The 14,110-nt window shown below is 50.2% G+C and overlaps 1 protein-coding gene across 5 annotated transcripts in view; it reads right to left on the bottom strand.

The window, feature by feature from the left end:
* Nucleotides 1-994: 994 nt before the first annotated feature.
* Nucleotides 995-14,110, bottom strand: part of SEPTIN8 (septin 8) — a 41,078-nt gene continuing 27,962 nt past the window's right edge. For 3 of the 5 annotated variants that reach the window (XM_083799188.1, XM_083799185.1, XM_083799186.1), the window contains 6 exons: nt 13,160-13,321; nt 11,323-11,419; nt 10,787-10,955; nt 10,415-10,547; nt 9,480-9,670; nt 995-2,051 (listed from right to left, as the gene is read on the bottom strand). In XM_083799188.1, the coding sequence (XP_083655314.1) occupies nt 1,997-2,051; nt 9,480-9,670; nt 10,415-10,547; nt 10,787-10,955; nt 11,323-11,419; nt 13,160-13,321 (807 nt within the window). In that variant the 3' untranslated portion in view covers nt 995-1,996. Of the gene's footprint in view, nt 2,052-3,888; nt 6,845-9,479; nt 9,671-10,414; nt 10,548-10,786; nt 10,956-11,322; nt 11,420-13,159; nt 13,322-14,110 lie in introns of those variants that run through there. The other 2 variants (XM_083799187.1, XM_083799184.1) reach the window with 2 other exon arrangements.

Here is a 14,110-nt window from a genome sequence, read left to right as displayed (position 1 = left end):
CACGTTACAAACGCAGGTCGTTCCCTCCCTCAAGCTCGTGCCACCTGCAGCTGAGCTCACCCCTCGGCCCTGCACTCATTCTGCCGCGCACCAGGGTCTGGCAGAACGCGCTGGATTCAGCCAGCACAGCAGCGGCTGGCAAGCACCTGACGTGCTGAGGGCCGGTTTTGTGAGGTTTGTTTGGGGAATACTCGGTCCCTGTAAAACTCCAGAGAACATTTACAGAGCACTTCCAAAGAGCTCTTAAGGTGAATTCCCTTGACCCGGTAGAAGGGCTGTTTTCTCCCCCTCCCTGGGGTGCAAACACAGCCCAGCTGCCTGCCTGGGCTCTGTGGTTTGGAAACACAGCGAGCAACAGGAGGATCTCATCCCCTCACCTACCGTCACCCTGCAATGATCACCACCAGGGAGAAAATGAACCTAAACCAACCTCGCTACGACTGCAGAGGCCCCAGCAGCTCCCAGGGGGAGGCGGACACGGCGCCGTGCTGGCTCCTTCCCACCCGTGCCGGGCACAAGCGCCTTTCCTCGCCCTCAGAGGAGCCGCACACAGCAGGGACGGTGCATGGAGGGACGGCCTTTCTCTGCTGCAGGTTTGAAAAAAATTTTTTTGGAAAAAATTAAAATGAAAAAAAAAAAAAGCAACACAAAAACTTTCATGGTGCAGATCAGGGGAGCAGCTGAAGATTTCGAGTGTGCCTAACAGCAGGCTTTGATGATTTTCCTTTCAGAATTCAGTGACGTTCTAAATGAACGTTTCCTTCATCAAACATTTACAACTTGTGGCCTTCCTCGCCCGCCGCACACCACATGAGCCCAGGCGTTACCTCTAGCCGTGGCACAGGGCCTGGGCGTACGGGTGCATCCAGCACACACGTGGGACAAGAGGGTTAACAGAGGGAAGCTGGAATGGCAGCGAGGATTGTGAATTTGGACAAAGCACTGTGTTCTTCCAGTGAATATAATTAGCGTACAAAACGCGTTTAACAGATGTTTGTTAAACATGTCAGTTCTATTTTTATTAAACCCAACTTTGGTACAAGCAGGTCATTCCTGAGATTCATTTACAAGTTTGTTTAAAATGAAGGTAAACTAGGGCCTTGCCCTGTTCCTTTGAGAAGTTAGCCTGGGACACAAACATCGAGCTTTTTTTTTTTTTTTCTTCCTTTTTTTAAACAAGTTATTTATGCAAGGGGAAGTCGGTCTGCTATAAACGCAGAACATAAAGCCTGGAATGCCGAGACTCCAGCTTTAAACCGTTTCCCCTCCATTAACACACTACATTTAGTTGTCCTTCAGAACGGTTCTGTTCTTACCCAGCACATCCCAGGAGGAACTGCAGGAGTCCGGGCTGGCCAGGCAGGAGCGCCGGTAACCGAAGAAGTAAGGGCGAGTGCGCAGGGAGCTTTGGGAGGGGGGTTAATTGTGAGGCACGCGGGTTACAGCCCTAAGAAAACTAAACAAATTGAGGCTTGGGGATTTAGGTTGTAAGGCCTGTAAGTCTACAGAAAAAAAGCTACACGGAAGAGTTATTGCTAAGAAACGCCAGAGTCCAGCTGAAGCGCTAAGGGCGTTAGGAGGTTCTCAGGTTACAGCCCAAAACCAGACCAAGGAGAGGAACAAATGAAAATCCCATTACAGCGGCAGCTCCAGCAGCAAGCTGAAAACTTGTCTCACACTAACCCGACATCGTTCCCCTTCCCTTGGGAAGTTTAGTCACAGTGTTAAGTGCCTCGTCCAGGCTCTCACCCCAAAATTAGTGTTTTGGTTTCAGTGCAAGCCATGCATCAGCCTTAATTAGCAATTTATCTTTTGGCAAGTACCTCAGATTTCGCCTTTATCAAGAAACCTGATCAAGCAAACTTTTCCCAATCAAACGATACAGTGCATCTTAGTCCTTGCTATGTAATCTCTTCTGTGCAATATATGGCAAGCTTAAAGGTGAAAGCACCAATTAATTTCTTCTGCATGAGATGTTTTGGCCTTAATAAATCTTCTAATTAACATGTCTTCCTGTTGTTATGGAGCATGCGCTGGGAAGACTAAAAAAGCTACAGAAAGAACAAAAGAGAATCAATGTTTAAGTTTCAGTTATTTACAGGAGGAAGAGACAGCACGAAAGGTCAAAGTGCAAACGTAACGCAGGCCGCCCGGGAGCGTGCAGGGCCGGGTACACAGGGGGAGACTTTGGGACTGAAACCATCACAACTTGGAGAAGCTTTCGTGGCTGCCTGGACTGCGGTTGGGACTGGTTTGAAATTTTAACGAGGGCAGACTGCTGACACAGCGTTTGAGACACCCCGTGCTGCAGGGCGTGGGGCAGGAAGGGACTGTGTGCTGTCCCCGGCCTGCTCCAGCCAGGCCAGGACCGCAGGCACCTCGGCCTGCCCGTCCCGTGCCCGTGCTCCCAGGTTCCAGCCCTCACAGCTCTCCTCACCCAACAGCCAAGGAAACGAGACGAGGGAACGAGGCCGGGTTTGGGGCTGCTTCCTGAATGCACGGGCATGGCCCGGGGCCTCGGTCACCGGGCTTCAGCTCTGAAACTGTAAAACTTGAGTGGTACCTACCTCACTGCAGGATTGTTTCTATATAAAAAACAATATTTCACATTTCTCATGGCCTTGCGAGCATCTTTAGGGGCTTTGTTCATTCAGCAATATTTGTGCAACCTTAACCTCGCTCCCATGGAAAAATACTCACCTACGTACGTCACCCTATGCACTTCTTCTCTGGCCTCCTAGAAGATTTGGCTTTAAAAAGTACTGGGATGGGTGAGTTTGTGAAACGTTTCATACAAACCGGTTGGCATCAGCTGCAAAGTCCCATTTTCAGGCTCATCCCTCAAGGGCTTACGAGGCCCAAGTGACACGACCCTAACGTGGCCCCGGCTTCTCTCCTGGTCAGCGCCCTGCGGGTGCAAGCACGGGGCCTGGTGCTGGCGTGACCAGCCCGGCCCTATACAACAGTGGGATGCAAACAGGCTGCGCACAGAGGGACCAGGCTGCCCACTGCCCTTTAAGCAAGCTGCGTGTTAGATGCAAAAAGCACAGGTCTCTTACACGAACCAGTTCCTGCAGCAACAGCACGGTACGTAGTCACGTTTCTACAGAGATTTCAGAAGCAGCCAGTACCACCGACTTGGTTTTGTTCCTGAAATCAGGGGTGCAGAGAAAGCTTCGGTCAGAAGCACCGCTTCAGCAACACCATGCACCAGCCAAGCTCTGCTTTTTGTTTTTGTCCCAGGTGCAGCACTGATCTCAGTCCAGTAGCAAACAAAACCCAGAGACACCCAGTTAACTGAACACAGCTTCATGGGCAGCAGCGCCCCGCAGAGCTGACACCAAGAACAGAGCTTTAAGCAAGAATTTCATCAGCAGCAGCCCCTGAAAAGAGAAACCTGAAGTGAAGCTGTACACTTTTTTGGCCATGATGTGGCCAAAATAACGTGGTAAGATGCGTTTTTCCAGGAAAAGCGTACCGCTCTGGTTTATATGAAGAGGAAGTACCACTCAGACACTGCCACTGTCCATTTCTGCTCCCTTTTCGCCCTATCCTTAAATCACCTGTTTGGGCATCGTTACAGCAGCGAAACTGCTGCTCATTCTCCCCTCTCGGTCACAAGATCCCACAAAGGAGAAGCACTAACAAGCTTAAAGGCAGCTTTTGCCTGAACAGCGATGGAGTTTGGATTAATGCCTTAGAATCTCTCCACAAATTACAGATGTCCTTTTCTGCATTTCGTATGATGTAGAAGTTAATATTATTTTTGAGTGTTCCCAATATTCAGAAGATACACTGTGATCTGGGTAAGCTTTGCAACATTATGCATTGTTACTTCAACTAGGTAACACAGGAAATCCACTGCTAAATAAATGACACCACAAAAACTCAAAATACATGTGAGATTTAATAAAAGAAAAAAAAAGTACAAAGTGAGTGGAAAGAACTGAAAGTCAAAAAAAACCCAACACATTCAGAATGACAAATCAAACGGATGCAGCACGTCAGAAGCATGCTAAACCCGCACAGGCACATCCCCAGAGCTCTTCATACTTGCTCTGAGCTAAACACCCCTTCTGCACCCTGCGGGGAGCTCACCACAATCAGACACGAAGCCTGCAAAACTTAAAGCCCCTAAAAACACATTTTAAATTAGAAAGCAGACAATATACATGATGGTCAATGTTTAAATGACAAAAAACAAGACAGTTTTTCCCATTAATACCAACCTGTTACAGATAAATGAATAACACAGCCGAAAGATGTGTAACTGAACAGCTTCAGTCACTTCTGAAAGGCTTTGCTTTCACTTCTAGCCTACAAGACGTAAATCTTCAGACTGGAGTGAGATTAGCATCACAATGTGTTTGTAGCTCATTAAATAAAAATAAGATACAGAACTACCCTATATACCACATATGTAAATCTTGTCTCAGTCAAGAAGGAAGAATCAAGTACTAGAGAATAAAAACTGAGTTCTGTTGGGAAGATTTTGATGTTGATTGCTCTGAAGAGTTGATTGACCCTGATGAAGTTGAAGTCGACAAATAACTACAAGAAATAGGTACGTCCAGCCCAAAGGAAAGTCAACGTATATATAATAATAATAATCATCATTAAAATATTGTTACATACATTCTGAATGTCTTCTTCAGAAAAACCTGGGAATTTCTCCACAATGCCCATGGGTTTGAAGGTTTATACTCTTTTATTGCTATCATCATTATTCTTATCTGTTATTCTAGGAAAAAAGAATTGATCTCTGTTGAGCCAGGGCAGAAAGAAGTCATTTGCATAGATCTTGTTGGCTGCAGCATGAGATCGGGACAAAAATATCGACTGGACAAGCAATGGTGAGGCAGCTGTTTGCATACGCACTAGTGTCAGTTGGAGCTTTATTCCAGCCTTCGGTAGCATCGGCCTCGAGAAGCAAATCAGTTAACCAACCAGCCCTGCTTACTCAGGCAATTAGTGCACCAGAGTTTCTCTCGTCAGTAAAAATCAAAATCATGCCCCTAATTTGCTACATGGTTGGATTTCAGTCAATCGTCAGCTAGAATTGTCTTCCTGTATGTAACAACGGGTTGCGTCCCTCGCACGCTTCCCTTAGAGAAAGGCCCGTTAGCCCTCTCAACATTTCAAAGTTACTCTTTAAAATATATCTAACTTAGAGGCACAGCCTTAACAATTACACGTTCAGCTTTCAGCAGACTCCTAGTAAGTGCGCGCAATTTCTCCTCTTTGAAGGCCTGTTCCCAAAGGTACCTGTGAAGTTTTCGGGAGGTTCTTTCACACAAGCATCAAGTAACGCTGGCATCATTTTCAGGACATCCATGGAAGAGGCCAATGTCCATGTGAAAACTTTTAATACCTGAGCATGTATTTAGGGAAAAAAAAAAGCTGCTTTAATGGGATAAAGAAGCTAAAGAACCTCATCTTACGAGCCGGCAAGATGCTGCCTTCCAACAGACCTGCAAAGGCCCAGCTGCGAGGCCATGCCCCTCCACCTGCAAGGCAGGTAAGGAATTTGCTAACCGCTTAGCTTACAGACAAGTCTTTAAGAAAATAATAATAAGAGGAATCCTTTACCGTTAATAACCAAAAAATGCACACACTCACAACTAACACTTAGCCAGCCAGTGTTTTTTAAACTCTAAAGACGCTACGTGGGGGCTAATATATTTGTTTTCTTTTCGTCTGTTGTCTGATGGAATTGGGTCCAACTATTTTTCCATGACAACAGAGCTTGTCAGTCTCTATTCAGTTACTGTCCTGCTTTATTACAAAGTGGTTTGAGTGGAAAAAAATAATATTGATCTGAATTATTCCTCTAAGCTCAGTTACCCAGGAAAACAAGGCTGGGATTTCTATGCATGAGAGGGGGGTAAAAGGAAGCACCTCTAGGAGGAAGGGAGGTTATCAGCATAAATACGGTGCATAGGTCATGATCAGGGGATTCTCCTGATCAGGCACATGTCTATGGCTTTTTTTTTTTTAAAAACGACCTAAAAGGAAAGATGACTGCTTAGTTTTTTATACAATGGTAAAATGTGCTGGTAAATGACAAGTGAAAAGCTGCACAAAGCCTGTAGTTCCACATCATACAACAACTACCTTAAGAAAAACCTTTCTATATAAAAGTTCTACTTTAGCAGTAAAGAAAATTCAAAACATTGTCCCATGAGTTTTATTAACCACTCTCTCTCTCTCTATATATATATATTATAAATGAAGAAAATATTTAGAGAAATTCAGAATTAAAATATATAATTATGGGATTACGGGTTGGTACTTGGACTAAGATTCCCAGGGCAGAAATTCTGAGCGCTGGGTTTCTCGCCCATTCTAAACAGACTCAAATCCAGATTTTGTTAGAAAAATAAACGTTTCAGCACTCTTCATACCACTTCTCACACCTATGCATGTGCAGAGGAAGGTGTATGAGGGAGGAAGGGCTCAAGCAGTCACCTTAGCCAACACAAAAAATCAAAACTCTAGAAAGCAAGTACTTAGCTGCTGGGTAAGCTGAGTTCAGACACACAGTTACGGTCATTTTATGCACGGCTGCTCAGTCGCTAGGTTTAGAACCAAACACCTTGCTTCAGGGATTAGTCGTCTTTGTTTAAAAAATTTACATGGCAAAGTTACTTCCTTAAACCTACTGATAACTCTGCACAGATAACAGCAAGTCGTTACACTGCAACCACCGGAGATGCTCATTTTCTCTTTCACTTTGGTCCACGCACACAATGTTATGAGAAGGGTCACAAGGTGGGGAACTCAAGCAACTTAACACATGAAAGCACCAAGTCCACTCTTGGCCTGAAAGTCTGTGTGTGATTAACTGAAAGAAACAAAACATAAAAAAAAGCATGAATTAAAATTATGAAAATTAATCAAAAGCAAAATGTAGTGAAACGTTTAAAAAAAAAAAAGAGAGAAGGCCAAACGCTGCTGTGGCATCCGAGGGCTCGCAGAACAGAGCGAGCACTGACACGGCCACCACTGCACAAAGCGCGATCTGTTCGGCAGCTGCCCGCACAAAGCGTCGCAGCACAGACACGTTTTTTTTCCCTCTCCGCACCTGCGATTCTTCCCTCTCCATTTTCCACTTATTAAAGCTACTCAAAACCCCATGTTAAAATATGACACGTAAGAGGTTCAACCAGCTCTCCTAACACCAAGACACAAAGAGACACCCCCCCACCCTGAGACCCTTATCTTTATTCCCCCTCCCTCATTTCCATTCCTTGCACCGTGCCAACAGGGCACTGATGAACCGGAGGTGGCTGACGCCCCCCATGCTGCTGCCCAAGGACGGCCCCGCACCACCTCCGCTCACCCCACGCTCTGCAGCCCCACACCAGCCCCAGCACCACCAGCTCGGCTCCTGGCTCACCGAAGCCGCAGGCAGAGCCTGACCCGTGCTGCTCAGCCCCCATCCTGCTCAGCCCCCATCCTGCCTGCCGCAGCTCCCCAAGTCCCAGCTGTCCCCGAGGCTGATTTGGCTGAAACATCTCCCCTAAGCCAGCCGGCAGAGCTGCTTACCGGGGAGCGTGAGGACCCCATTACCGTGTGAGCTCCCCTGGGCTAACACCAAACTATCTCAGGTCTCCCCCAGACGAAGGGGATCTGGTTAGGTGGCTCACTGGCAAGGCAGGGCGCTGGGGGAGCAGCCTCGCCGTCAAGTTTTCATTTCAGAATTTCACTGCCCTGCTTGAGCGGAGACCTCCACGTGCCTCACTTGGAACCGGCTCACAGGGTCATTAAAAAAAAAAAAAAAAAGAAGAAAGAAATAAAACCAATCCAAATTGCTTCCTCCCCGTACCGCGTTGGCTCTGCTCCCGCTGACAGCGCCGCCCCGCAGCCGCCTCCAGCAGGGCCCCGGCTCTGCACAGAGCCTCCCGGGGACGGGGCCGCCACGGCGCACCCGACTGCACGGAAAAAGGGAGGGCTGGAAGCAGCGCCTGCAGGTGGGCTGCACCCCGCAGGAAGCCTATTTCTGGCGCAGCCGGCGGCAGCAGACAGGAAGCGGCCGCGTTTCCGCCCAGCATCCCGCCGGCATCGCCCGTGCCAGAACCAGCGCGGGTCTCGGGGCGCCTGCGGCCTTCAGAGGGTCCGGGCCCGGACGGCCCCACGCTCAGCACCGAGCTTGTCCGGGGGTTCAACTGGACTGAACCCCGCCGCCAGCAGAACGCTCTGCAAACTGCTCTGGCTCTGCGCGAGGTGGGGACTTGCCCTGAGCACGCTGCCAGGCCCGGAGGAGGGAGCGCCGTGGTTTTGTTTTTAACCCCAACACATCGACACTCGGAGCAAATATGTTGAGTTACACACGCTGTTATCTCCCTTCGGAGGGAACAAATTACCAGCATGTCAGCACGCAGAACAAGCTCTGCCAGCACTGCAGCGCATGTCACAGGAGTGACAGCACGGGAGCTCATCAGCAACGTGGAGTCAGGCGCTGTGCTGCCAAGCGTAAGATCCCTGGGAGTAGTTAACACCCAGGCTCTCTCTTTTCATCATTAAAAGGCTCAGAAGGCATTGCCGTTTGCCTGGGCTGGATGTGACAGCATGCGATTCAGACACCAGAGCTCCTTCACGCAAGAGGAATTAATAAAAAGTGCTGGAACAACAGAATGACCACCTTGCACAGCAGCTTACCTCGTTTTGTTCCTTGAAGACTGGCTTGAATGTAAGCAGGATCACCACCACCAACCCTTTCTTTGTAAACTTGTTTGCCCCACTCCTGCTCTATCATTATACAGCCAGGCAGGGTATATAAATAATGCGCTCTCAGCTTTCTCCACACTCCTGCTGGCTTCAGCCATGTCAATTAACTTGCAGCAAGCTAAGATAAGAACTCTGCCTTCAGGGGAAAAGAGCTTTCTCAGCAGTTCAGCGCAAGCAGAACCGTCTTGGAGCCCTGTCTCACACAGAGCCCTAACGAATTTCCAGTGCTGCTTCAGTCCAGGATGCTTTGTTTCCCTTTTTGCAGCTCGGCCTCTGAACACAAATGGCACTCTACAAGGAGGGCCCCAACCTTACAGATCTCAGCAAGGTGCTGCAGGATGGGGCACCACACCTGTAAGACATTAAACTGTCAACACTGTCCCCACTTCTCTCCCCTGGGGAGAAGATGCAGCTGATTTCTAGCCTGTACGTCTCTAGGGACGAGCCATTCCCACGACTGCCTGCACTGGCTGTCACAGAGGCGAAGCCAATCCTGCCAGACCCCAAACCTTTAGAGAATGGCCCCAAAGCGAGAAGCCCACCTGCAGCCAGCTGGGCATCCCCGGGGCAGGGCCTGGGCACAGCAGGCCCCTGCCGTCCCTTTGCTTTAGGCAGTCAGAAGGGTGAGAATTGGTGTTCCAAAATCCCCTTTTCCATTTGCCACGTCAGTAATTGACGGAAAATTAGTCTGAACGCACACACAGCCTTCCCAGTGGCAGAGGAGAAAAGACCCAAGGTTGGTCACTTACTTTTTCTTGTCTTTGTCCTTCCTCAGCGGCTGCTGTGAGGTAGCCTGCAGGGACTGGGACTGCAAGGTTTCCACCGCTACTTTCCGCCTGTTGAAGGCATTCATCTCTTCCTCCAGCTCCCTCCTCTTCTCCTCCACCTTCCTTTTCTCCTCCTGGTGTATCCTTTTCAAGTGCTCAAACTTCTCGTGCAGCTGGCAGGAGACAAGCGCCCTGAGCGTCGCACCCAGCACCGGCGTCGGGCCGTCGCCCCCAGCCCCGCTCCCAGGAGCCGTCACCCCACGCCCCGCACAACTCCCCAGCACCACAGAGACCTGCCCAGCTGGCGGGGACGGGGCAGCCAGTGCCTCTCAACCGAAGACAGACTCGGCTCTGCCTGACCCCACACATCAAACAAGGAGAAAAAGCGAGGTCTGGATAAGGTCGCAGAGGATCCCAGCTCAGTTTGCAGCCGTGCCGCAGGGCTGAGGACACTGCGGGCTCTCTCCTTCCTCACTCCTTTGAAGCTAGTCCCTTTATTTCCTCCCCAGTGGTGCCAGCTGCCCAGGGCCTCACACTGCCCCTTGGGACTCCTGCCCAGCTGCCCCATTTGCTCTGCTGTCCAGTGGGCCTCCAAGGGTTAAGCCTACCTGACCTAAATGCTCACCGAAACGTTCTGCACTGCCCTTCGCTCCCCAAACAGCAGCCCAGCCTCCTACACACCGCACAGACGGGGGAAGATTCCTGTTTCTGAGGCACCTAAACCAGTGAGGTTGTTTTGAAAACATTACTCAGCATCCCCTCCCCTAGGTGGGGGAAGGTGTGTGCGATTTTGTGCTTTGGCTCAGGAGGTCTGCTCAAAATCTGTAAGTGCTTTCCAGGATTCATACACTGCCGAGACCCAGATCCCATGGCTGACTGTATTTTGGGCTCCCTTTGCAGGTTTTTGGCACACCCACCTCTCTCTCCTTCTCCTTCAGCTCTGCCTCCGTCTCCTTGACTTTGTTAACAAACATTTGTCTCATTTCTTCCTCTTTCTTCTGGAGCTCACCCAAGAATTCTTTTCTTTTGGTCTCATATGTTTCTTGTAGGCTGGTAAGAAAGCAAATGAAATCCAGACTCTTCGGACACCAGTGACTTAGGGATGGGGAAAACGCGTGCCTGTCTGCCTTGCTTACAGACAAACAGACAGGGAAGGGAACCCCAAAGTCAGCTGCAAAGCTCAAAGCCGGTGCTAGCATTTTCCAGCCCAGCACTGCAGGTACCACGCACAGACCTCCCCTTTTCCTGGGGCTGCCAGTACCCGACTGTGGCTCTGCGCTGCTGCTCACCTGAAGGGCTGGCTGTCCGGATCCGTGTCCTTGAAGCCCATCTCCTCCAGTTTGCACCTCCTGTACAGCTCGTAGTGGCGGGTGTGAGTCTGCTCCCGGAGATCCTCCATGTTGACTCGAATCAGCATTTCTCGCAGCTTCACGAAGTCGCAGTGACTTTCATTCTCAACTGATTAGAGCAAGGCAAGAAGTCAGCAAAACGCACAAGAGGGAGAAGCACAACTGCACGTACAGCCTAACCCCACAGATTCCCCTCCCACAGACCTCCACCTGTCACCCCACACAGGGTAACCAAGCTTTCGGGATGCAGGGACTCTTTTTGACCATGCCAGACCGGGTGGGAACTTCAGCAGAGCTCAGACAATGTATTTGAGATGCTGGCAGGAGCACAAAGGCTGGCCAGCCCACACGAGGCTGCAGGGGACACGGCTGCAGCGTTTAGCACAAGGCACCTTCACGCACAGGGAAGGGCAGAGCTGGAGGGCGCCAGCACGTGCCTGTGCACGTGGCAGGGAGCCCAGCTCCCGGCTCCTTACCTTGCACCACTCCCCACGGGTACTGCCGAGCTCTCACCAGCTTGTTCCCAACCTTCACCTCCTCCGTGCTGCCGACCACAGCAAAGGGTAGATGAGCCTGCAACAGAGTCAACGGCAGGGACTTAGCACGTGGGCTAACCTCTGGGAAATCTGCCTGACCACCCGAGTCCCTTCACCCAGGCACAGGATCTACTTCAGAAATCCTTCCAGTGAAGCCCTCAGTCTCCAGTATTCAGAGCCGTCTCCCCTCTGATCCGTGGCGTTACGGCAGAGAGCAGCATACGGCCATAGCGCAGCAGAGCAGCTTACCAGCAGCGCTGGCTGGACTGCACTAAACACGGAAATATTGTGGGAACACCATGCTCATTACTGCTCTTCCTCTCCCCATTTGTCAGGTTGTTCTTGTAGCTGCAGTCCCTCCGCATGTCAAGAGCGGGGCACTTCCCGCCTCGCAGAAAGCACGGAGACGTCCGTAAACAGCCCTCGTCCCTTCCAGTGCCCACCCGCAGCCTGCTGGGCCACGTGCAGGATGCGGCGTGCTCGCTGCTCGCTGGGCTGCAAAGCACCAAGGACAGTACGGAAACGTGGCACCGGCCTCGCGGCAACATCCTCAGGGCTGCAGGGAGAGCCACGCAGCGGGCACGTTGCTCTGCCAGCACACCTGAGGCTCAGCACACTGCTCCCTCCCAAACTTGCAGCGCAGGCGCAAGTGTCTGAAATGCTTCTTCACCTGCAGAACCGCCCCCTGCCCTCCCCAAGCTCTGCCATCCTGCTGCAAGGCAACCTTCAATCGGGAACACGGGTTTTCGTCTTCAGGCTTCCTTCCCATCACCGCTCCTTTCCTCTGCAGGACGGGCCCTGCTCCACCTCCAGCAGGACGAGGCCAGCAACAGCCCTCACCTTTAGGAGGGAACGGAGCTGGCAGGGAGGCCGCCAAACGTATTTTGGTTGAGCAAAGAGAACACACAGCAACCATCGTTTTCATTTCTCTCCCCAGAACACCTAACTTGTACTCCAAAAGTACTGCCTCCTCCAAAGCTTTTAGCAGCCCGTGAATTCAGCAAAAAAAGAACCGTTATAGTGGCTGCGTAGACATCTAACTGACCTAACAATCAATTGAGTCTTGAAAGCTGGGGAGAAAAAAAAAAGGATTGAAAGAAGAACCAAAGCATTTAAACCTGGAACACCTCTGCAGAAAAATATTCATCTTGATGAAAAAGCTACTTTTTATTTAAGCCAAAAAAAAACCAACAAAACACAGAAAAACACGAAAACGATGAAAACATTTCAACTGTTTCTATTCCAAAAGATAAACTCTGAGTTGGGAGTAAAGCCAAATTCCAAAACTTGAAATTCTTTTTCACGTTTCCACTGCATCTGAATTTGATTTTTGAATTTTAAGAAGGACGCACAATAGTCGCACAATTTTTCTTCTTTGCTTTAAATTGCGCTCTCTCTGCTTAGCTTCCCTAAGTGGAAGACTTAATGTAAATCTAACTGTAAATTGCTTATTCAAAGTCTCTCCCTCCTCAAATGATAAGTAGCCTAAAAGCAGATAAAAATGAATTTTGAAGAAAGTATTTTTTGAAAATCCAATAAAACAAATTTTAGGGTTGAGCTGAGTGTCTCCAGAGAGCCCACAGAGATTAAATAAGAGCTACATTTTAATTAATTTTGTATGCAATAGCCTTAGGCATCTGTCAGATCCAGAGCGTAACTTCCAAACATATTTAGCATCTGGACAAACCCAATGGAACTTGCCTTTCAAATGTATTTTTGCGCAGCAATTTAATTTGTCACAACTTCTGGAAGCAATGCACTTGGCAGCGTTACTCACATTCATCACCGAGTTGATCTCGGCAACTGCTTCGTCATCTGTGGGGAACTGGTAGATCTGCACACCGTTGCTGACCAGCTCGCTCATGATCTTTATCTTAAATTTGTGCAACTCGCTCTTGGAAATGGTGTCTGCTTTGGCGATGATCGGGATAATGTTCACCTACAGCAGAAGGAAGGAAAAAGAGCCAGGTGAAAACAGAGCCCAGCAAACAGAGCCCAGCAAACAGGTCTGCAGGGAGCTCAGCTGAGCGCAGCTGGCCCAGGTCACGCGCCGGTGGCTGCTCTCCATCTCCTAAAGCCACCCAGGTGCCACGCTGTGCAGGCGAGCTGCCGCACGAGCCCAGCTGAACACTAGAGGGAAGAGTTTTCCAGGAGTGATTTGACTACAGGACTTCCAGATAAAGCGAAGACAAACAGCCTGCAACAAGCACGCAGCGAGCAGATCAAAGCCCCTGCTCTTGCCTCTGCATTTTGTTCCACGCTTCAGCGGAGACAGAGACATTTCAGCTGTCACATCTCGAGTTATCACCCATTCAGTTCTGGCTGTGCGAGGACGAAACGCTGCTGTGAGCCTACGTGAAACCTTCCCCTGTCGAAGCAGAAGGAGCACGGACTCCTCAGATGCTTTGCCAGCAGCTGCAGATCCCTCCCGAGGACCCCCCGAGCCTCTCGGTGCGGACCCCAACTCACACGCTGCGTGGATTACAGCCCCCCTTGGGAAAGGTGCAGGGTGCCACACGGCAGGCAGGAGATGTGCCGTCAGGCTGCTGCCGCTCAGCTCTGGTTTCACACCAGCAGTCACCGGGCTCACCGCACCACAGCTTCATCAGCCCGGGTTTCACAAAGCCGCCTGCGAGCAGCGGGGTGGGGAGATCCCCCGGGGCCGCGTCCCACATCCTTGCGCGCTGCGGAGCTACAGCGGGGCAGGATCTGCCACGGGAGCCTGTTA

Source organism: Anser anser (assembly GCF_964211835.1).
Source record: "Anser anser genome assembly, chromosome: 14".
NCBI classification, from domain to species: Eukaryota; Metazoa; Chordata; class Aves; order Anseriformes; family Anatidae; genus Anser; species Anser anser.
This window is presented reverse-complemented; position numbering and strand designations above follow the sequence as displayed.